The sequence below is a fragment of the Cottoperca gobio genome, chromosome 2 (assembly GCF_900634415.1).
Source record: "Cottoperca gobio chromosome 2, fCotGob3.1, whole genome shotgun sequence".
NCBI lineage: Eukaryota > Metazoa > Chordata > Actinopteri > Perciformes > Bovichtidae > Cottoperca > Cottoperca gobio.
Window position 1 is genome coordinate 6,557,000 of NC_041356.1, and position 24,029 is coordinate 6,581,028.

General features: G+C 40.6%; 1 protein-coding gene across 1 annotated transcript; it reads right to left on the bottom strand.

The window, feature by feature from the left end:
• Positions 1 to 51: 51 nt before the first annotated feature.
• On the bottom strand, positions 52 to 24,029 carry creb3l1 (cAMP responsive element binding protein 3-like 1). Its single transcript, XM_029448750.1, has 13 exons — positions 23,648 to 24,029; positions 14,993 to 15,128; positions 14,091 to 14,177; positions 8,537 to 8,676; positions 8,357 to 8,438; positions 7,465 to 7,670; positions 7,061 to 7,207; positions 6,841 to 6,899; positions 5,530 to 5,598; positions 3,657 to 3,759; positions 3,306 to 3,477; positions 2,600 to 2,765; positions 52 to 2,517 (listed from the first exon to the last, which is right to left on the bottom strand). The coding sequence occupies exons 1-13, from the start codon at positions 23,747 to 23,749 to the stop codon at positions 2,481 to 2,483; spliced, it is 1,506 nt and encodes a 501-aa protein (XP_029304610.1). The 5' UTR covers positions 23,750 to 24,029; the 3' UTR covers positions 52 to 2,480.

The window sequence follows — 24,029 nt, forward strand, 5'->3', positions numbered from 1 at the left end:
ATGGGAGAGAACAACAGGACGTTTGTGAAACGGGCTGTCATATGATGTTTTTGTGTACACACACACAAAATGAAATACATACACAGATGGATAAGAAACTTAATCTGTGTTAATTGTAATGTTTTGGAGATCAAAAATAAGATTTCTGAGCTTTTCATAACTCAGAGTTGTAATTATTTCGTCAAGATTTGGACTGGGACTGTGAAATGTCTGTTTTTATAGCTTTTAATTTGAAGGAGTACCATGACATTTCATTGTTTAATTCATTGTTCTGTTTGTTTCTCTCATTGTCAGAATAGTGGTGAAGAAATAAAGATTCTTTTTTTTGTAAATGTCCCGGAGTTCCTTCAAATTGCAGAGATAACAAAGCTAGTGGTGTTTTACTTCCTTGAATGTATTCGTCCCCTGATTGGCTTCATCAATATATACACACTTTCTACAAACAGGAATAAATACAACATACACTGCTGTCGCATGAGCACATTTCTCCACTGATTAGTTGGAGGTTATAAGATGAATTTATGACAGAAGATATCTACATTAAGCATTTATGCCAATGTTTTAATTATTTAAGGTTGTGCTGTTGATTTGTGATGAATTTATTTTTGCTTTTTAGGTCAAGAAACTTAAATTTGAGGCTAAAAATGTGCTTTTTAAACAATAAATTGTACAAGCTAATGGGATTTACGAGGGAACCAAAAAGCCTCCCGTAGGTTTTCATACGACAGCAGCGAAAGATAAACACTGTATTACAGTTAAAAGACACACACAGATCATGTGAAAGTTTTACACTCCATGAAACAGCATGTAAACTACACACCATCATGTAAAACTTCATCATAAATGCCAAAAAACAACATACAATTCCTTTTTTTTTTCTTGCATAAAATAAATATGCCCTTTTTTGATGCTCAGAATATATTATAAGTTGTATTTTGGTGTTTTTTTTGTAAACATTATTTAGAAAAACAACAGTACAATAACATGAACTAACCTTAAAAACACGTTCAGTATTTCTTTTTTTTTTGCATAAATTAAATATGCTGTTTTTGAATGCTGCAAATATATTACATATACAATTTTTTTAATTCCATAAAAATACTTTTATGTAATTTTCCCCAACCTCTGTCAGGACCCCTTTAACAGTCCGTTGATATGAAAATATGGCCCCCCCCCCCAAAAGAGAGAGATGGATTTCAAAAATGTGGAAAAATAAAACATATTATATGTTTTGTTGTAACTCTTGACTGCACATTACACAACTATTAGATAAGCAGTTCAAACCAAGGATGGCTGTGAAATCAAAATGTTTCCCCAGATAAATCCTGAACATTGATCCAGTTTGTGATTATTTAAAATAAACAGTGTGTACTCCAGTTATAGTCACTTTTAGTGCGCGTGTGTGGGCTTTAAGTGTAAGGCCAAGTTGGTCATATTTGACTGAAGTAAGGGGAAGGCACTTTTAAAATGGCACAGCTTCCTTTTAAAAAGGATGTTTATTTTCGTTTAGTTTTGTAACACGTTAGTAGCAGCACATGTTAAATTCATTATGTGCTGTTATTAACATGGAGCTGAAACAGAATATTGATCAGAATCGATCAATTAACGACAAAAAGAAAAATCTCTGCTTCCAGCTTCTCTAATATGAGGATTATTTGATTAAGCAAATAACACTTTAATTGATAGTCACACTAATCGTTAGTTGCAGCCCTTTACGGTATGTGATTAAAATATAAAGCGCTGACCCGATGTAGTGCGTCCACAGTGCCTTGGAAGTAAACCATGTGCCACCATAAGCTCCCACAGTGGAGGTCCGTCAAGTATCTGTATACATGTATTTATGTTCATGAGTTCTTAAAATGTTTCTCTCAACATTAAGACCACATTTCACAGAAAGCTCTTTGCTTATTCTCGCAAAAAGGATGTTGCTTTCCCTCTAAATGGCGACGCTACACTGCATTTGTTTTGATGAGGAAGGCAAAAGCAGCTAATAAATGCTTTGCACGACAAGATAATACTCTCTCACGTGATCACAGTTTAAGTGGCTTCGATCGGACTAGTTTGTGGTGATATATTATTTTTGTTAAAGAAATTGCATCTGTAAAGTTATTGTCTAGAGGTTCTTTAATGAAGGCCATGTGTTTTGAATGTCTCTCTTAACTGGTCTTCATGATTGTTTAAACTAAATATAAATAGATGAGTTTTAAAATGATACTATATTTTAATTCATAAAAGTAGAAATTCCAATCCCTCTAAAATCAAGTATATTCAGGTGTAGCAGAGTCTGTTTAAGCAGAGAGGTGAAGCACCAGGCAGTGGAGGATGGGAGGGAGTCTTGTCTCGTGGAGATGGTTGTCTGAGTTTGGTCCGGTTGGATGTGGATATGAAGCCTGCTGAGTTCAGGAATCTGGAGGTTTGGGGCTTTTTTTTTTTAGGGGTCAGAGGTTAGAAGTCATGGGAGGAGGAGAGGTCAGGCGGGGTCAGATAATCTCGGAGACTCCTTCTGGTTTTGTTTCTCTGAGGAGAAGAAAGACACTCGGTTAATATTGGCAATACAAGTTATTTGACATAAACAGATCACTGTAGTCCAGTTCTCTACCTCCGGTCTAACTCGGGCCCAGTCGTCTGGTTGCTGCTGTGAGCCTCAGCTGTGTATCGGCTGGTCTGGATGTGGCTCTCTGACTGTAGCCTCTCCCCTTCTGATGCCACTAAACTCTCCTCCAGTGGAGCCCCTTCGTTGTAGAAGAGCAGGCTGCGGGAGCGGACTGCAACACACATTAGAGATCATAAGGAACTGTGTAGCCTCTAGGGGCCACTAGCAGGGCAGAATTTCAGGGTACGGTCGAGCAGAGTTTTGGATGGCTGCTGGCAGTAAGGAGTGGTACTTAGCATGATGACAGCCTAACCTCGGGTTATAAAAGGGGTTTCCCAGGGGTAAGTGGTTAAAGGAAGGGAATTTATAGGGAAGTGGAATGCAGCGAAGAGTGAAAGTTGATACTTGTGTCCTCTTTACAAGTTGCCTTTGAGAGAAACTCCCTTTTTTGGTGTACTGTTACACTTGATATACTGAATCCTGGGCTTGTTGTTCTATCCCTGCAAGCCAGGTCACAGTCTGATGAATTATCAGTTAGAAACTAAACTTCTTATCTTTAATCTTTATCTTCGTTCTTCGTATGCTTTTATTTTGGAATCACATTTTGCCGTTAGATTTCAGTTTTCTTTCTAAATTTGACGTCGTAAACTTGAGTGAATGCGCTTCAATACCATTTCTATAGTAATATTGAATGACGTTTTTGTAGACCTACCCTGACTGGTGGTGTAGAGGTCCGCTGACGGGAGAGGAGGAGAGGAGGAGGGATGGGAGGAAGAGGAGGAAGAGGAGGATGAGGACAAAGCGGAGGTGTGAGTGAGGAAGGAGAGGGGAGAGAGGCAGGGAGAGAAGGAGCCCAACACCAGGACAAAACACACGGCCACCATCTGCACAGAGAGACGAGAAAAACACTCACGTTAGTAAAGAATCACTAAGAAAACAGAAACCAACTCAATTTACGACAAAAAGTGTTTTCTGTTGAATGTCCAGAAGTAAATAAAGTCACTTAAATGACAACGATATCCATGTGTGTGTATGTGAAGAGCTTTTCAATAACAATATTTACCATGAGGCAGGTCCCTGTTTGGGTTGAAGCCATTTTACAAGAGCGGGGGACGACTTTCCCTGAAACCAATGATTGAAGCTTCTGGAGCTGCTGCAGGAGAGACCTAAAGAGAGGGACGGAGAGACAATGAAGAGCGTGAAGGTCGAGAAAACCTTCAGGGAAAACGGTTGTTTGGTTGTGGATTTTTGTAGAGTGAGTCACAGCAGTTCAATTCTTATATTGCGAAATTGTCTTAGAGCCCTTGTTGGCGTTTGAGTACGATTTATTTGAGATTTTAAAGTGAGAGAGAGGTCAAACTCAGAGCAGTTATTTATCTCCTCTTGTACTTTAAAGTCAACTTCATCCACTGGATTTACTGTAGTTGTGTCTGTTAGCCAGAGTGAGCTGTGACTGCAGCGGAGTTGGACCGACTACAACAGTAAAACCAGTAGAATGAAGTACATGAGTGGGATCTGGAGAGCAGGGTTGTGATGGTATGAGCTGCGAGTGGCTGCAAGGACTCACTCTCACCACTAAGTGGAGACAGAGAAGCGGTGACTGCTGTGAAACCGCCCTCAAGCAAGTCAGTCAATCGTATAAAAAGTTATAAACTAAACCAGACAATAAACTGGTCAGTCAGATATTCAGGTGGCAAACCAAGCTGTGAGTCATGTAACGTTTCAAATCTCCATGCTGTCATATGAGTTGCCAGCTGTAATAAACTTAAATGGGATGATACTGACCAGCATCACTCACACAGGACTGGGATGAAACCACATCTGAGGTTATTGTTGCTTTGAATGTGCAATGTTTCCAAAGGTCATGCTGGTTCAATCAGTGTGTTTTTTCAGCACAAGCATGAAAACGTTATTAAATCAATATTTTTTTGTTACTAGGCTAGGCGAGCATTTCCCCCCCTGCTTCAAGTGCTTGTGCTAAGCTAAACTAAGCATCTGCTCTTGACACACAGATTCTATTATTATTAATATGGCAACAAATGTCTGATGTATTCAAGACTTTTTACAACACATTTAATGCTACATGGAGGTGGAGTTTATTCTTGTTCAACTAATAAACCGGTAGCTGACCCAGTTAAATCAAAGTGGACGTGCAGTAAAGAGAAACCGTTGCATGGAGAACAAAACGACCACTAATAACTGCATCTGGGGCGTTTTTAGAAACAAGCTTAAATTAACTTCATTCGTTTAAAAAAACTTTTTTTTTTTTTTTTTAGACCTGCACATATTCTGGACTTGATGTGAGAGTGAGCGTGCTGACTCATGTTCCCCAGTTTGTGCCAACTCATTGTTCCTCTGTGTGGTGGTTTAACATATTCATGTGTGTGTGTGTGTGTGTGTGTGTGTGTGTGTGTGTGTGTGTGTGTGTGTGTGTGGTGGGAAGGGAGGGGGTTGCCTTCCATGATGAAAGCTACTGTGAACTCGCAGCTTTAATGACAGGCTCAGGCGGCCACAGACAGACAGATAGAGACAGACCCCCCCTCAACCCTAAGCCCTCTGCCCCACCACACCCACCCACCCATCTACCCACCCGCTCCAGGATAATAGCACATTGGTTTCATATTGTTATAATAACAGAGGAGACTAACAGAGTTGGGTGAGTCTACACTTTGCTTATAAGAGCAGACAAATTTCTGCTCCTATAAGCAGAAGTGTGACACACTGCAAACTTCTCCTGCTTGAAATAAATCGTTCTCCCTAAAAAATATGAGCCCTGCTGCAGCACAACTCTCAGTTTATCAAGCTGCATTCTTTGCAAACGCGTTGTTATTCTCAGTGATGATAATCCAAACATCATTGCAAGAATGCGGGGCTTGTGCTATTAGTGTTCAGAGCCAGCTCACACTGATGTGTGTATGCGTGTGTGTGTGTCTCACCTGTTGGCGGTCTCCAGGTTTTCGACTTTTCTCCATAGATCGCTGTTTTCTGACGTGTAGCTCTCCACCCTGATACACACACACACACACACACACAGATTTTTCTGTCAGCTCTTATTTCACATTTTCCATTTTGAGAACGCACACAGCAAATCCACAGCTCTGCACGAGCATTTACTGATCTCTTCTTTTGATCAGAATGACCCAATCTTTTTAGTTTTTGTTCTGAAATGAAAGGTTCTCTTCCCAACTGTCCCCTCATCCCTCATCCCTTTTTTCTCTCCCTCCGTCATCTCCAGCTAATCCTATTGATTATCCACCAAACATCTTGTTAATCTTGAGCTCTGTTACTCATAATCCTCCTGGTGTCCGCCTATGTTTGCTTTGAACGCGGCTCTTTCATACACATTCCCTTTCAGCAAGTCGTCCTGCTGTTTTCTCTCGTAGGGATCCTTCCATAATCCTGTCCTTATGTCCAAAGAGAAAACACTAAGAAAGTTATGGATTTATGTCTTTACACATTTCCTCTTACTATCTCTGATGTTAAAGTGTTGATTCGGTGAAAATAACTCCAACCCTCTTCTACTCTTTGTAATGGTTTTAATGCTACATTTTGTCACCACCTGTATTGAACCTCTTTGGGTGCTTTCAGCTATGAAAGTGTCGTAAAAGCGAGACTATATTTTCCCCTCTCTTCAACTCTCCCTGTCTGTCTGCCGCATGTGTTCAGCAGGTTACTGGAGTCCTGCCAGAGCAAGGAAAGGCCAGACCAACCGAGGACAGACAGAGTTTCTGTTCATTTTGCAGGTTCATCCGGACATTTGTACCTGAACCCCACGAGGAGCCGTGAGTTTACTGGCATTGCAAAAACTGCCTCTTAACTAAACTTCAGTTATTCAATGACAAATTGCATTTTCTTTTTTCTTCTTCGCTGACATTAAAGATAAATGATAAGTTCCTGAGCATTTTGATAGGAAACATCCATTTGGTAATTTCGCAGAATTGTTTGATTGTAAGAAAAATATAGAATAACCCTATCTTTAGCCAATAACAGCCGGGTAAAGTCAGAGGTTGAGCTTTGTAGAATCTGTTTAATAAATTCAAGAATTTGAAACGATAGTTTTTTTCTGGCTGGAATATTCTACATATTTACGGCTGCTGATGCACTGTAACACCGTTTCTTTAATATCATTTGAGGAGGCTATAATGAGCATAAAAGGGTTTGGAAATGGCAAAAAAAGACAGACAGCTACAAAGGTAAAACAAAAGAAGTGGAAACATGGAGACAAAGATTTTTTTTCCGAGCCTTACTTTTTCTCCAGACATTCCACATATTCTTTCTTCTTCCTCCGACTCTCCTGAGCTGAGATCTGGGTAGAAAAAGACGCAAAAATACCTTTTTCTTAAGTCACTAAGTTTCAGTAATTCGCTGTTTTATCATCGTATGTCTGTCTCTCAGAAGTCAGTGAGTCAGCGATTCTGTAAAAAGCTGAGATTCTTATTAAATCACACATTCAAAATGTCAGCGTACCTTATTTTTAATCTTCCGTCGGACCCTCTTTAGTGCCTTCTCTTCACTCTTAGTGAGAGGAAGTTTGTTCGGTACTGGGTAACCCTCTGCAACCAGGGTCCTCTTCTCTTCTTCTGTCAGCAAGAGGGGCCCTGAACCCTGCAGCTTCTGCGCAATGAAACAAAGCACTTCATCAATATATTCACAACAAGTATCAACAATTTATGTCTGCCATTGAATTTCATTGAATAGAACCCATTTCGTCAGCAGATTAAAGGACTGCTTGACCTCATGGCGTCAGCTGCTTCACAAGCCTAAATACTCCACTAAACATTATTCACACGGAGCTCATTCAACTATTTAAATTCGGGACTCAGTGAAAACAATGAAAAGAGGAGTTCAGACGGTGGTGTTCTTTGACTCACATGTGGTGCAGTGAGGAGAGGTGAAGAAGAGATGGCTGTGGAGGAGGAGGAGGAGGAGGAAGAGGAGGAGGCGCGACCTCCTGGCCTCTGTTGTGGCTGAGGGGAAGACGGTGGCAGAGCGAGATGTGGGGAGGAGGGGGGGAGGGAGCCGTCACTGTCCCCATGGTTACTGCTGGGAGGGGTGGGCGGGAGCTGGAGAGCGTCGTCTAAAAGGAAAGAGGGGGTCGAATGAGTACGTCTACTTTACACTGAGACATCCTGCTTTTCTTTGATCACTGAAACAACTTGTTGCACATGAGATTGATTCATTCTGAAATCTTAAACATTGTATTTGTGCACTGCACTGTTGTGATTATTGATGTGAAGATGAAGAGATACAGATCCAAAGCCTTTTAAAGGCTGTTTCTGTCCTGAATTTGGTCTGTCAGGTAGCAGTGGGTAGTGCTCCAAGCCACCTTTGAACCAACTCAATCAAATGATTCTTGAAGCTTGGGGCAAAGCTTCAGGGAATTTGTTTGAGGCTGAGGTTTGATTTTATTTGGTGCTTTTCATTATGCTAACTTATGCTTCCTCGCATCCTCTATCCTAAAAATCGCTCCCTCTTCGCCCATCATCGAGGATCTTCCAATCTCTTAAATGGACTTTGGGAATGAGGAGAGAGAAGGCTTCTGGAAGGAGGAGCTGAGATGCGAGGCAGAGACGCGGGTGAGGGCAGTGAGGAGACATGTTAGCATCATAAAAAGCACCTTGCAGCCACAGTATTCCTTTAGTTGGAACATTTTAATGTTTTGACCATGTTTTCTTTATAAAATATCTGTGGGGTGATTGGATTTTTGTCCCTTTCTAATTGTGTCTGACTTGAATTGTAACATGCGGGGGTGCGTTTGTGTACCGCTGGGCAGGCTGAGGTACTGTCCGATCTCTCTGGGTTCATCTTTTATGGCTACTGGCTTCACACTGTCCTGGATGGGCTCCTGCAGAAACACATAAACAACAATAATGCCGATGAACATTGCTTTTTGAACCAACATGAACAACATCATTTGTAGCGTCTCGTCTGATGGATGCTAACCGTTTGTTTCCACGGCGACCCTCTGTGTGGGGGGGCAGGGCTTAATACGAGAGGCTGAGGATCTAACCTTTGACCCACATCCGGCTCCTCCTGTTTCACCAAGATGGCCGAAAGGTCCTGGCTGAAGCTCCATTCAAATTCTAAGGGAGAGACAAGATACCATCGAATCAAATATTCAAAGACATTTTTGTTATACAGCAAAACTAAATGTGTCCATTTGGCAGCAATAAATTAAACTTAAAGGTTTGTCCACTTTTATATTCAGTGGACAGAGTGATGGTCGTATGTGATACAGTTGAAAAGCTGGTTTGTAGACCTTGTTTTTTTTTGTCAAACAACATTTCCGAGGTCAGTGACAAGTAAATAAAGATTATATAAAATATTACAGGTTAATGGTAATAATCATACACCTTCATTTCAGTCTAGAAAGCGCCTTGCTCTTTTGAAAGTAAACTCTATTTCTCTTCAGGGAGCTTCAGGGAGGTCTTCCAATGGGAAGTAACTAGTAGCTCATAAATCACACTTTCAAAGAGCTTTTCCCAAAACATTTGAGCACTTCCTGACAGAACTGGTCATTACGGACTGCTGGACAACGTCGCTCTGGCAACTGTGGTACATAATTTGTCTCCAGTGAGTTTGTATCTACCCTGAAATAAAAGATGGGCTGAACCATCTTCAGTTTCCTTTCTGAGAAAAGGAACAGTTGCTGCCTCTGTAGAAAATATGCATAATTGAGTTACCTAACAATGAGTGCCATTTTAAAGGAGGTTCCCCAAAACACAATAAGGATATATGTAAGAGCATCTCACAGGTACTCCCTTGTTTAGTCTACTGTGAGCTGCAGAAAGTATTTTTAGGGGCATAAGTGCCACTGCAGGGCTGCAGGACAACTAGTCACAAGCTCTCCTGGTATATTTGGTGTCCTAGTGGGCAAGATGATGAAAAGGTGGAGGAAGAGGAGGTTGCCAGCACCACCCGCAAACCAGAGCTCACAGGGATCGGTGAGGCAAAAATAATCACAATTCATCAGTAAAAACCAGCGAGAGGAGCCACTAAAAACCTAAAACTCATTCACCTTTCACACAAGTCAACCAAACGTTGAACTTTAATACATTAACCAACGATTTTACCCATGAAGCTTTGCTTACTCGTCATGACAAGTACTACTACTACTTTAATGTCTTCTGATGAGCTTTGTTGAATTCGTTTCTGAGACATTTAAAACAGAAAGCCTTCACTACAAACTGAAGATGTAGCGTTTGAGAGTTCGGGTCTTATGAAAGATGCAATTGAGTTGCATTTTGGGAGTTCTTTCTTATTTTGACCCATACTTGGCACTAACATATAAGATATCTCAGCCTCTGCTGAATCAATTTAAACTGCAATACTAAATCATTGCAGATCTTTTGTTTTTGAAACAAATAGTAACAAAAAGGAGCTGCAAGTGTTTTTCATGGATTCAGCATTTTTACATTTTAGAAAAAGAGCACCAGGAGCACTTTGATGTTTGTCACACACACACACACACACACACACACACACACACACACACACACACACGCACACGCACACACACACAGCCAAGAAGCTCCCGTGGTGTGTGGAAAGCGAGCAGTAGCAGTTTAACAAGACTAGTGCTGTGTGTGTGAGCGAGCGTCATTTTAATCACCTCCTGGTTTCTTAGCAACATGTCTGCTGGTAAAATGCTCTGAAGTTTACAAGCTGAGTGTGCTGGGTGGAAGCAGAGGGGGACGGAGGTGTGCGCCCGTCCATCACTACGGTCAGCACAGAGAGTCCATCCTAAAAACAAATCCCTTTCTGCCGTCTCGAGCCAATAAGTGCAAACGCACCACAAAGGGACGAATACTGTTAAAATCAGTAAACTTCATTGCAATCTACCCATCAGCCCTTTGAATTGTGACGTGGAGTAGAGTGGAAACCCATCAATCTATATATAAAGTGATGAAAACTATTAAAAGTATGTAGCTGTAACATGTTAAATTTGCTTAAGGGTGATTCATCACAGCATGGAAAACACAGCTGCAGCTAATTAAATAATAATGTGTTTTAATGAGCAAGCAGCTGAGACACTTCACTATTGTTTATGATCAGATATTATTATGGCAAACTAGCTACCGGGATAATATCAAGAGATCTTGCTCTGGATCATAATCTTGAATAGACACAACCACTTTAGCATCATCAGCACCCATCTGGCATTAACTCCAACCAGCTCATCTGTACCAGTTCTGTAATGGCCCAATTGTGTTGCTTTGGTGCGAATCGTTCCGCAGACGTAGCCCTGGCGACTAAATGATTAAAGCTCATTACAGACTCTTATTCACGGCTACCTCCAATCTGCCATTTGTCACAGATCAGAATGGTGAGTAAAAAATGACTGATTACATATTTAAAAAGAATTGTGAGTAAAATGTGAATTCTGTTTTTTGGGTGGTTCCTCCGTTCACTTAGTCCCCACATCCTCTCTGTAAGTACGACCCTCAGAAGCCTCTCCTAATGAGGCAAGTCCTGCTGCTCGTCTGAGCCTTGTTAAGCCTGCTGCCCTTGATAAGCCAGGGCTTGATTGTAAGTCCTCTACCACCATTTCTTTTAATGAATACCAGAAGCTTTCAGCAAATGCATAGCAAGGTCGTTCTGTACATTTTTGTTGGGGGAAAGTTTGATTAAAAAGAAAACATTTCTGCATTTCTTTCTTTGTACAGCTTGTACATAATTGTGTCTCTTCCTTCATATTACTAGAGTATCTCTTCATGGATATAATAACCCTCAATTCAAATTTGAATGTATGATTGAAGCAATGTGACAAGAGCTCGACCGGAAGACAACAAAACGCTTGAATCATTCCCGAGAAGTATGTTCAGGGGGTTTGAGCATCATTTTGTTTTGTATTTTTGTCCTGTTTTAAGTCAATCTAAAAGATGCTGTGGGTGAAAGTAAAACCTGATCTTACTACTTTATGGGATCTCTGTGGATGCTGTTAATAAAAGACAGTCTTCTTATGTGGCTAGTAAACCCAGGTAAGAAACCCTATCATAGAGTAATGACCAAAGGCTCCTGGCAGTCGTCACAGGGGGTTAAGGAGGAGTGGTGGCGACTGTGTTTGATCTCAGCTGGACAGCAGCAGTATTAAAACAATAGATGGAGCAGCGCAGTAGGAGCTGCTGTAAAACACACAGCGTCTTTTTGACTGAATAAGAGTGCCGAGAACCAAGACCACAGGCTGAGCGGAAAAGAGAGGTTGAGACGGAAAAATTAAAGGGGACAGGAAAGTTAAGAAGTTGCTGTCAAGTATCAATCTTTAAAGATCTGTAAAAACATTGTGTGACTCATGTAAAATCCACTAAATTTGATCTGTAATTGGTATAAGATTCCACATCCACTGCTTAACATACCATCTTATAATTCTACACGTGCTGGGCCTTTAATTGCTCGTTATGTTGTTGTTCAAGAGAACAAACAATTCCTCCGTTCAGACCAAACTGGCCTTCTGAAAGGTCAGCAACTTCTGACATCCCCAGGTGGTTAATTAACCCGACTCATCAACACAAACAAGCAGCCGCTTCTATTGTGCTGCTCTGAAAGGCACAGAGTGCGGCCAGCACACGGATCCTCTGCCAGGGGGGATCTTCTTCTGCGTCACTGGGGATCAGGGTTGAATACCAGGAACAGAGATATATGGGCAATTCTTGCCAGAACCTACACGTCCTGTCTGCATGTGAGCCTGCCTGTTAGCATATATGTATGTATGTTCTGAAACAGAGTTGCCTTCTCAAAACCTCACTAGATAATTTTAGCTGAATTCTTCCAAGTCCAACCTTTAAGATGCCGTTAATACGGTAATACTGTGTGACTGGATCATCCTCTCTGCTGCAGCAGTCTTGTCAAAATACTTTTCATGCCAAAAGGGCAGCGAACAGTCCAGCTGTTCCAGAAGAAATGTTCACCAATTGGAGTTCCACATCCCCAAATCAAAGTGCGGAGCAGCATTCAGCAGGTAGAGCATAAAGCGCAGAAGCTGCAAATCCAAAATGTATGAAAGAATAACATCAAACAAATGAGAATAACCCAAAGTGTTTTGACTTTTTGAACTGCTGTCCTTTGTTTAAAAATGTTTTATGGCAAGAGATCTGGGGAAAAGAGTGATATCTTGGTACAAAGCAGCAAAGTAGAACTGTACACACTGTATATCACCGAGTTAACATTGGTGGAAAGTAAGTATCCCAAAGATTTTAGTCGGGCTTTATGGAGCAGATGCAGTCTGTGCATTTTGGCTTAAGTTCAATATTAAATAGATTCAAATAAATATGATATGTGTGTGTGTGTGTGTGTGTGTGTGTGTGTGTGTGTGTGTGTGTGTGTGTGTGTGTGTGTGTGTGTGTGTTCCATGTGTAAGCTTTAAATAACAGTTATACAGCTCCAGACGGAGGCAATGAAGGGGGAAAATATAATATAAACTTCCACGATATCAAAGCTGTCTAAATGCTTTGTTTTATGAGGTGATATATTATGTTGATGGTTAGTGGTTAAATATGTCATTTTTGTTTTTCTAACAGCCTGTTTGCTTTGGCATGAGTGCAAGTTAAAACTAAAGGATACATGTTCAGTTTGGATTGATAAAGTATTTAGTCTGAGATTATTTTATTCTCTCTAAAGATCAAAATATTAGCTAAATAAATATTCTAGTTCTCAGCATTGGACTGGAGAGATAAGACAGTTGTTTTTAGACATGAGCTAGAACTTTTATTTTCTCAATGTGGTATTTTGGCAATCCAAGTTATCTGATATCCGTTCCAATAAAGCAGATTTAATTGGATTAAGGGAGAAAGAGAAGGAGAGAAAGAGAGAAAACAGAGAGTAAACTAGAGGGAGATATAGACAGGAAGAAGAGAGAGAGAGAGATAACCTGACAGAAGAGAGAAAGAGAGTTTCCGCTGGCTTCGGCTGAGGCTGCAGACTCAAAACCATATGCTTGTCATAGCGTTGTGTGAGTCCATGTGTGTGTGTGTTAGGTGGGCAGGGCTTAGCTGGAGGAAAACTGCTCAGACTGGGATACTGTTGCTCAAACAGCAGGATCCCCGGGACAAACGGAGACAGCATGCAGACAGACAGACAGACAGACATACAGATGTACATACAGAGCCACAGGAAGACGGGCAGAGACACGGACAGGACGAGATAATGAGGAAGATGAGTCAGAAAGAAAGACAGAAATATGCAGTATTTTTATATCGCACCGCAGTCGACACTTGTTCCTACAGGCACCTCTAACATAAAACATAATACATAAGTTAATCATCACCCATTATATGACAGACAGTGGATTAAGCCAATGAGAGCGTGTACTATTTGACAGACAGCAGAAAGGGTCAAACTGCATGTTTTACATCATACTGGCACTGAGCCAACCAGATAACCAGCTGCGACAGCCAGGATGATAAAGAACCAGACTCAACATCAGCAACAGAGTTTTGGTTGGCTGTGTGTGTTTCCAGGTAGCATCAGATTTTTTTTTTTAATGAATAGGATGACCTACCAGACTCCTGGTCCATTTTGATTGACAGGGCTGGGCTCTGGGGGGCGGAGTCTTCACTTAAAGAGTAGCTGTGCTCTGCTTGAATATCTGTGAGATTCAAGAGCATTTTCAGACATGGAAAAGCAAACACTGCTGTCATAATTAATCCGTATAAGTGATTTTGTCATTTCGACATAGGTGTGTATAGAGCTTTATTCAGACATGCTAAAAAAAATGATCTCCTATAACATATAAATCATATTGTTTTCTATCCCTTTCTCCAATCATTTTGTAAAATTGCCCGACAGAGACGCCGTATTGTCTCGAGTGATGCGTGTGACATGCAGTGTTGCAGGCTGATCCATCAGACAGCTTCCACAGACTGAACAAACCTACAGTTCAATAACTCTGAGCTGGGACCCCGAGGTCTATTTGCGCAGCTTGTTTGCAAGTGAGTGCCTGGTTGTAGCTCAGCCAGTTGTAGCCTGAACCAACAACGTGGTGCTTCCCTCTTCACAGACCCAGCACCTGCTCGGTGAGGGGTACACATTGTGTGTTTGTTTCTAAAACGCAGGAGCTTTGGAAGTCACAGAAACCGACTCTTGTATGGTGGAATTTGAGCCGGAGCTTTGGCTTTCAAATCTAACTAAATAATGGAATTTGGGTCTTTTCTACTCAGACATTGGCTGCTGATTGGAGCAACTGGCGGTTAAAGTATAGAAACAAGTTAATCCAAATGTGAATATTAGTTACAGAGAGGAAAACTTTAATATTTTTGGGCCAATTGTTGGACATTGGAAAGGGTTCCACCAACCAACATTTACCTGCTGAGATATATATTGTTACATTGGTAATAACTGGGAAATGTTATTGTAATGTATATTATTTTACTGATAACGTTTCATAATGAAATGGGAACTGACCTGGGCTGCTGTCATCCATGTCCATGTGTAAAGGTGAAGGTCTGTCTGACAGTAGGGGCCGCTCTAATAGATGGTCGTCAAAGAAACTGCTGAATAACTCACTGCTGAAGTCGTCCATCTGGTCCCCTGAGAAAGGCTGGAAAACATGAAGAGAAAGACAGAAATTGTATTTTATTCAGTAAAATAACGGTTTTCCGTGGGACAGTTGCCACTCCAAACAAGGTCATGTACTGTGTTACTGTTCATGTGTCTCCAAGTTTGGAGAATTGGATTGTTTTCAGATGAACTGATTGTTTAAGTTTTACTTTTGTAAAATAAATGAACTATTGGATTATTTGTAAAATAGGCATTTTCAAGGCTGTTTTTCTTCGCTCATGACAAGTTTGGGAGATAAATGATACACAGAGAAGACGTGAGGCAACAAGTGTTAGCGCACCAAAACAAATACATGTATTCCCTTTACGATTAATACTAACACATCATGCTACCATTAGCATGTGGGTATAATAATCTGTGAATGTGAATGAAAGGTTGAGGTTTCTGCAAGACTGATGAAATAGATACCCTAATGATAACAAGTGATTATTAATGATTAATCAGTCCTTTTAATTACAAAACAAATGATCACAGTTACCCAGAGCCCAAGGTGACCTCTTTAAATATCTTGTTTTGTCTCTGCAAATCCAAAAATATTCTATTTACAATGAAATGACACCTATGAGAGCAAAGGAAAAAGAACATTCGTTGCTTGAAAAATGACTCAGGCGATTATCTAAATAGCTGATGACAAACTAATTAAATAATGAACTCGTTCTATCTTTCGATTCTACGACAGACTCAGAAACCAGACAACTCAGACTGTGTTAATAGCATGAGGAGTCAGTCAATGAGAAACAGCATTGATAGATTCATCCTCAGCCTGGATGAGATGAGTCACTGAGCTGAGAGATGATGTTCTGGAAGCCTGGGACAGCATGGTGCTCTGATTTCACTGGTTTTTATCAGAAACACACACACACACACACACACACACACACACACACACACACACACACACACACACACACACACACACACACACACACACACACACACACACACACACACACACACACACACAGTATGAGTCACTCTGGTCTAGAGCAAACAAACTGAACATTTCTTATTATTCCTGCTAAAAGCATCCAACTGGCTAAACACTTTTACTTTGAAACAGCCACAGGAAACGCAAAGTATTTGTCACAGAAGTCAAGGAACCATATCAATATTTGTATTAGAACATAATCTCAAAGCTCAACAGAGCTCACTGCAGGATAAAGCAACTGACAGCTACTGCTCAACAAGGTGTGTGCATACACTCAGTAATCCTGCACAAGTGAACACTCACTCATTCCTAATCAAGCGCACCCTCAAAAAGAGATGGTAATACTGACAGAGCAGCCTTGTTCTCCTGCTGCACTACATGTTGTAACTATATCACTTTAATACACTGCACCTTTAACTCTGCTGCATTAGGGAATATAGGTCACATTAAAACTGGGCCACTCAAAAATAAACAGTGAAAAGTTTCCCCATATGAGAAATGTGGATGACACTGGTCTGATGCTAAGATTAAAAGCAGAGGAAGATCCATAATTGAAACCTTTAGGTTTGATTTATAATTATCTCCAGTAGCTGCATTAGATCAGCAGTGTTGGCCTTTATGTTGCCTGACATTTTAACTAAATAGAATTTAACTGTCATAGTTCCATCAGCGGGCCTTTGATTTATACTTAGCTAAAGTTGCAGTTGTAGTGACCCTAATGTTATCCACTTGCTCACCTCCAACACACATGCTCGCACTAGCCCAGCCTAACCCTTTTCTTATCCATCACCTGGCATGATCATGATGTACCCTTGGCAGTGGAGATGTTTGTCTTACATGCAACATGTTTAACTATTCTGGCTGATAAGATCTCCTCCTCTCAGAACTGGGCATGTACAGACATTTCATGATATCTCCCTGTCCTGTTTCACTTTAATAAATATGTTAATTAGAAATTCTGCAAATGTTCTGACTGATCCATGTTGCAAACCCTGAAGGCACAAAACCTGGAGCTGCAAGGGGATGGGTGATGGTGTGTGTCTCTCGCTTAAACACTGATATTCTTATGTCATTACAGCTTGTATGTTTTGATCTTTCTTAACTTTGTTTTCATAAATCAAACCTTGTGCTGTCATGTTGAACATCAGAATGATCAGAAGCTCCTCATGACTTCAGCAACAAAGTCCTCCTCTGCAGCAATGTGTTGTTTAACAAGAAGAAGATAATAGTTCATCTTCATTCACGTTTGCTGCACCTGCACTCAACCAATTCAAGTACTTGATACAAGGATCCTTTTTTGTCCTTTTGCGACATAGGGTTGCACAACGAAATGAAGTTGTAGCGTAGTCCATTATGCCACACACAAAGAACATGACAGAACAGAGCAAAAACAGAAGGAGTATCAGTGCAATTCCTTAAATTCCTGCATTTTTTGAATTTGCAATTCATAAGGATTGACAGATGTTGGACAACATGGACACTACAAAGAGGATGTGTTGTATTTGAATGCTCAGAGTGTGTCTGAGTCGTTGCTCCGGCTTGACGGGTCTTGAGAAAGGTTGCTGTGGCAGCGGCAGTGTGACAATTTCAGCCTAATTATGTATGCAGATGACACGATATTATTTTCTCCTAACAATGAATTGATTGGAGAATAGGTCAACATTCAGCGGACCATTGAACTCAGTGCTGAAGCTGACCTGCATCACACCTGCACCACCTGACATTCAACAGTGGCGAATGTTATAGCGAATGTTATCTTCTAATGCTGGTACATGGCACAGCTTTGAAACACAGCGTATAGTGGAAGCTGCTATTGTTGTTATTAGGACAGGAAGCTCAATGAGTGTTACGGTTGGGGAAGGAACATCTGCAGTCAGGGTGAGCAGACGACCAGAGGTCTGGACCTTTCATTACCTGAACCCTCTCTGCTGGGAAAAGAATCCCGTTAGGGAAGGAAACAGTGTTAAAAAACTAGTTGACAGTTTTTATAGCTTATTTCAGTGGCGGTGTGTCATTAGGGGGGATGGGTCCTGAGATGTAAACCACACAGGGAAAGACAGACGCAAGGAGCAATTATGAAAGCAGAGAGCGACTTTGTTACGCCTGTAATTAACAGTGTTGAGTCTCAACATATCTTTCTCCTCTACTTTCATTCGGAGGCCTTACTGGTTCAGGTGAAACAGGCAGAAAAAGACCAACATTGGTCTGCATGTGAAGAATTATTTATTTTCTGTGGTACAGTGATGAAGGGAAACACGGGGATAAACTGCACTGAGAGCCAGGCCAAATGTTTTATGTCATTATGGCATGAATACTACTGTGGAAACCATCGTAAACTCCTCAGAACATCATGTAAAAGCCAAAGGGAAATACACTGACAAAACATTTCTTTCCCAACAAGTCATGTAGTCTCAAAAAGGAGCCAACTGCTTCTGCCTCTACCAGTTGCTAATATATGTTGGTTACTAAGTATTTAGTCTGTCTGCTATTTACGCGACCCTATCCCTATACGTCTATCTAATCGACAGGGTCAAAGTTTGGCATGTTAACTTGTCTTTCCTGATTTAAATATAACTCAAAAAGAAAATCATGGGGGAAGCAAAAGCATTTCTGCAGATTTATGCTGCCATAAACAAACAGCGATAGTCATACATTACTGTAACTGTAGGTGTACTCGCAGGTACAAAGACTACACCCTGAGACATCTCACGCCATGCTGCAGGAAACAATCGCTCATGTTTGACACACTTCCTCTCTGCATGAATTTATTTTCACACGCTGATTAGATTTTGCTTCATCACTACTGTCTTAACCACAATTTTAGGAAATAGTTTCATTTTTGCCATATCATTAACACTGCGCTGCCAATGTAGACAGTAGGACCTAAAGGCACATTACTTAATGATTATATCATGTATATTTGGAATGGGTTCAACAAATCAATATCAGTTACATTGTCAAGACGACACAAGTGTTGTGCAGGTCTCAGTCTATGCTTAGCTTTGCATTCATTTCACATGAATTGAGACATTCTTGGAAAAGAGCTGCAGCGATCAGCTAATCGACAATTAAGCTGCAAATGTTTTGATTATATTTGATTTCATTTCATTAGGTTTTGGACTGTTGGTCGGACAGTGGCAAATTATCACACGCAATTATCAACAACACTGAACAACATCATTGAAAAATAAAAATGATCTTTACCTGAAGCCCTACATTTAATCATCTGAAATGTTAAAGAATGCTTTGGAAAGTGATCAAAGTATTCAGGATTTATTGTAAACACTGGAATAATCTTTAAATTCTAGAAACTCCATCGGCAGACTTTTCACTGCTTTTAAATAAGACATTAAAAGACAATAAAACACCACATTTCTGGCTGAGATGGAGATTTTTTGCAGTGTAAAATGAAATTGTGAGAGACCTGAAAACATCATGTCATTATGCTATAACACTGGCTGCCACAGATAAGAAAATGGCAATGTCCTCTACTGTATTTGGCTTCATGTGGTGGTGTGTGGCTGCAGTGGGTTGGCTGTGTTTGGCTTCACTTGAACTGAGAGAGGAGTGAGCCGAGGTTACTGTGTGTGTGTGTGTGTGTATGTGTGTGTGTGTGTGTGTGTGTGTGTGTGTGTGTGTGTGTGTGTGTGTGTGTGTGTGTGTGTGCGTGTGTGTGCATGTTGAGACTGAAGTGAACTCAGCTATAGTTCTCAGTTAAACAGTAGAGAGTATTTTTCCTTCACACACACACACACACACACACACACACACACACACACACACACACACACACACACACACACACACACACACACACACACACTCACACATTCTGCTGCATGCTTGCTCACATTCCATCTGGCAGCTCAGCGGCCAATCGGCAACAAGCATGCATATGAGATGGGCGTGTCTTTTTAAAGCTGGAGTACAGGGTCTGAACGGAGAGTAGAATAGAAAACAATAGAACAGAAAGGAGAGAACAGAGGGAATAGAGTATAAATGTAGAAAAAAACATTACACGGACAGAGGACAGGAAGTAAAAACTGATTTTATTTCTTCTCTAGATTAGGTTTTTCTACAAACATAGACTAGAACAGAGTAGAAAAGAATCCAACTAAATACACTGTGCTGTCCCTGCTTGACCTCACTTTGTGCATGTGAGTGTAAAAGTATGTGTTTGACAGCTGATCATAATGTATGCAATATATATATTTTAAAAAATGGTTATTTTCAAATAGTCAAAATTGCAATTTCACAGAGCCCAAATTGCATGTTTTGTTTGTCTAACAGTCTAAAAGTCAAAGATCTTAATTTGAAATGAAACAAAACAGAGACAGGAAATCGTCGCATTTGAGAAGCTGGAACCAGAGAGTATTTGAAGTAGTTTGGTTTTCTGTCAATCGCCCAGTTATTAATAGACTAGTTGTTTCAGCTCAATACTGATTGTACTAAATTGGTATCCCTATTTTGTAGGCCGTACACATTTCATGCAATGTTCATTTTGGTTCTATCCCTACAGTCTCTTCACCATGTTTTGAATCTGGTCCTCAGATGTAATCCAAAGTAACAGACCATTAATGAAAGGTCAATCTAGTGTGTTGCAGTTACCATGGCATCCGCCCCTGCATTTGTCCAGCATGACACAAAAGAAATCCCAGTTCAAATAATGCATGATGAGAATAATCGTTAGTTGCAGCTCAACTCATTTCCCCTCCAGGATTTAGGAGCGCTGCAGACATAGAGCTGTTCGAACCCATCAGGAGTTCCCTTATAAATGATATTATTATGTATAGCATGTTGTGGTAAAATGGTTCAGTGCTCATGATGCACAATTATATAGACATGGCAGGTTCCCGTAGTTTTTGCTCAGATAGTTTGGCTGCTGTTTGAAACTTTTGAGAGCTGAATCTCAAGGACTCCACATGCAGTGTTGTTTACTAGAATATATTCACAAATGATAAATCAGTGACACTTTTGACCCAATGCGTGATTACATTCTGTTATCGCTAAAATACCGGAGTTTTTTTTTTTACGAAGCAATTTCCATAAACTCTGTAATGCCCAAAATGTCTTATCTACACTGAGTCTTTCCTCCTGGTTATCAACAGGGCACACAGTTTATTGGAGGAGGTAAACAAAATCCAAAACAGGAAGTGTTGTACACCCTGCTGTACTGCAACACAGAGCACACCTTAATAAATGAGCTGATGTCTCTGTATGGCCATTCATGATGTCCTCCAGTTTTTAACCATCTTTGGTACAAAGATTGATTATAGCCAACATTGCACACATAGAGTTGCACTGTCTGAATGGGATAAACTGCACTCTCCTGCTTTCAACCAAGGATGTGCACAAGGGGTAAAGTTGCCTGAGCAACAGCTCATTTGCCCCTCTGGAGGAACAACATAAATAATAGTTATATTTTTTGCGTTTGTGGTTGTATGCCATTATTTCTAAAGTTAGACCAAATTAAATCACCATATCATCCAAACTCCATTCCTTTTTATCTTGAAAGCCCAGCAACTAATTGTCCCTCAGGGATGAATGTGTTTCTTGAAAACTGAATGAACTGAATTTACAGGGGGCAAAATGCTTAATGTAGACAGATGGCAAATATGCAGAAGAAAATTAGCATTTTAAAATGAACCTGGTTTATTTTAGACATGAGCTTATAACTTTCATTAACAGCATGCAGTTTTTTTAGACCATCATAATGTATAACATTAAAGCTGCTATAATCGATATTCTTTATAATAATGTATGAAATGACGATGTGTGTTGCTACAGAGTCGATCATAGTGATGATGTCTCTGATGCTGTGATTCATCCTCAACACCAAGCTGTACAACACAACTGCAGGCTACAGTTTAAAGAGAGTTTAAGCATATCATCCTGTCAGCTAACCAGCCTTACTTTCCCATGTCCTCAGTGGTACAGCCCAGCCTAGTGGCTTCACAGCAGAGAGGACTACTTTATTTAGAACAAGGACGGGGGGGTTAAACCACAAGCAGACTGCTCGGCTGACTCACTGACTAGAATAGAGGTCTGCTTTAAAAAACATTTGCTGTTAAAAAAAAAGAAGAGAAGGAAAGAAAAAGTGTAAAAAGAGAGAGCTTTGACAGCAATGAAGATATTGTGATATTTGCTGATATTGTGATATTCATTAATAAACTCTCAGTGTGCAGCAGTGAAACGACTCTCAGCCTCTTTGCATGAATTAAGAGTGCAAAGCTCGGTCAAGCATGGCGTGCACATAGGGCATGGCAGTGTACTTTTGGCATTTTGCGGCCAGAGGTGCACCGCACACATGCAGTACACTTGGAAACAGAGTGGAATGAGGAGGAATACGTTGTCATTCATTAAGGGCTGCATCCCTAATGCTCTCATTACAATTAGATTTGATTCTGCACGTTAACATGCAACCAGCATAGCGATTAACGAGCATGCATGATTCTGCTCTACCACACAGATCATTACAGCTACAGGTCTTCTTTTACGCAAATTAGAGACTCAGGTGCCACAGGAGATGATACAGGCAGCTGTTGCCCCGGGAGGCTGTTGATTTTAGATGAGGAGAGCATCGGTGACAGCAGGTGGTTTTAAAGGGGGATAATTGTCTTCTGATTTTTATTGCAAGTGTGCGTGTAGATGTTTCACCGCAACACTGATTATTTTAGAGCACCATTGAGCTGGTTGGACAAGATTCAGTAAGTAACCACAGTAGGTATGGCACGCATGATTGCAATTTGACAGTGCACAACTGGGATACACTTTATATTAATACAGTTGGTAGAAAGTTAACTAAAAGTTGGATGTAATTTATTATCAATGAATTTACCAAATATTTTCTCAATTAATCTCAAGAGCCCATAGAGGTGCCTTTGAATGACTGGGTTGTCTGACCAACAGTAAAATAAAAAAATATTCAGTTTGCATCATAGAAGATTGAGAAAACCAGGAAATGCAACAAGTGAAAGTTTGCTATTCATACAAAACTGAAATGATTATTTATCAAAATACTTAAACTAAGTTACAGTTATGAAGCCATTTATCATTTTCTAAACATGCCTTTATTTATCCTTTATTCTTTCAGTAACTGAAACTCTAGAAGAGTTAATTGAAAACTAATGAAACCAATGTTTTTACTATGTGCTGGTCAATATATATGGTCACCATATTAATAGCCAGGTCTGCAGCTGAGGACTGCAACACCTGGGGCTGCACACACACACACACACACACACACACACACACACACACACACACACACACACACACAAGTTAACCAGTAACTTGCCAGCCGGTGTCGGTCTCACACATTAGTTTGCACAATTAAACACACATACGCAGGAAGGTCGAGCCCCGGATGTCAGTCAGGATCTTAATAACTACACCGCCCTCCTGAGGTCCGGCTCCGGGTGGAACAGGCAGCAGAGGTGCGACATTAGATGCAAACATCTGACTTTCTTGCAGAAGAAGAAACAGCACGACTGGATAGTTTCTACTCATGAACATATAGACTGTATAGACGAGAAGCTAAGTCAGGCTAATTAAATGCGTTAAAAACTCACCACATTAGTGAGGAAATCTCCGTCGCTGAGCTCCTCCAGGTCCAACAGGTTGGTCGGATAGAGTTTCTCTGCTGTTAAGCTGTCTAAGATAGAATCCATCATGATGTCTGTGTCTGTCTACAGCTCACTGGACGGATGCTCAGTAGCTAGCTGGACTGGTATCAAATCTTAAAATAAATTCATTAAAATTAAAACAGTTTGTTTTCAAACGGCTGGCGCGTGCTGTGTTAGTATCCAGCCGTTATTTACACCACCTATATGTGAACCCAGGTAGTCGAGCTGAGTCCAGCTGCTGCTTTCTTCTAGAGACAAACTTGGAAAATGCCGAAAATTCACATCCTTCTTTCTACAGCTGTGGCGGAGACGTGCTATCCATCCAGCT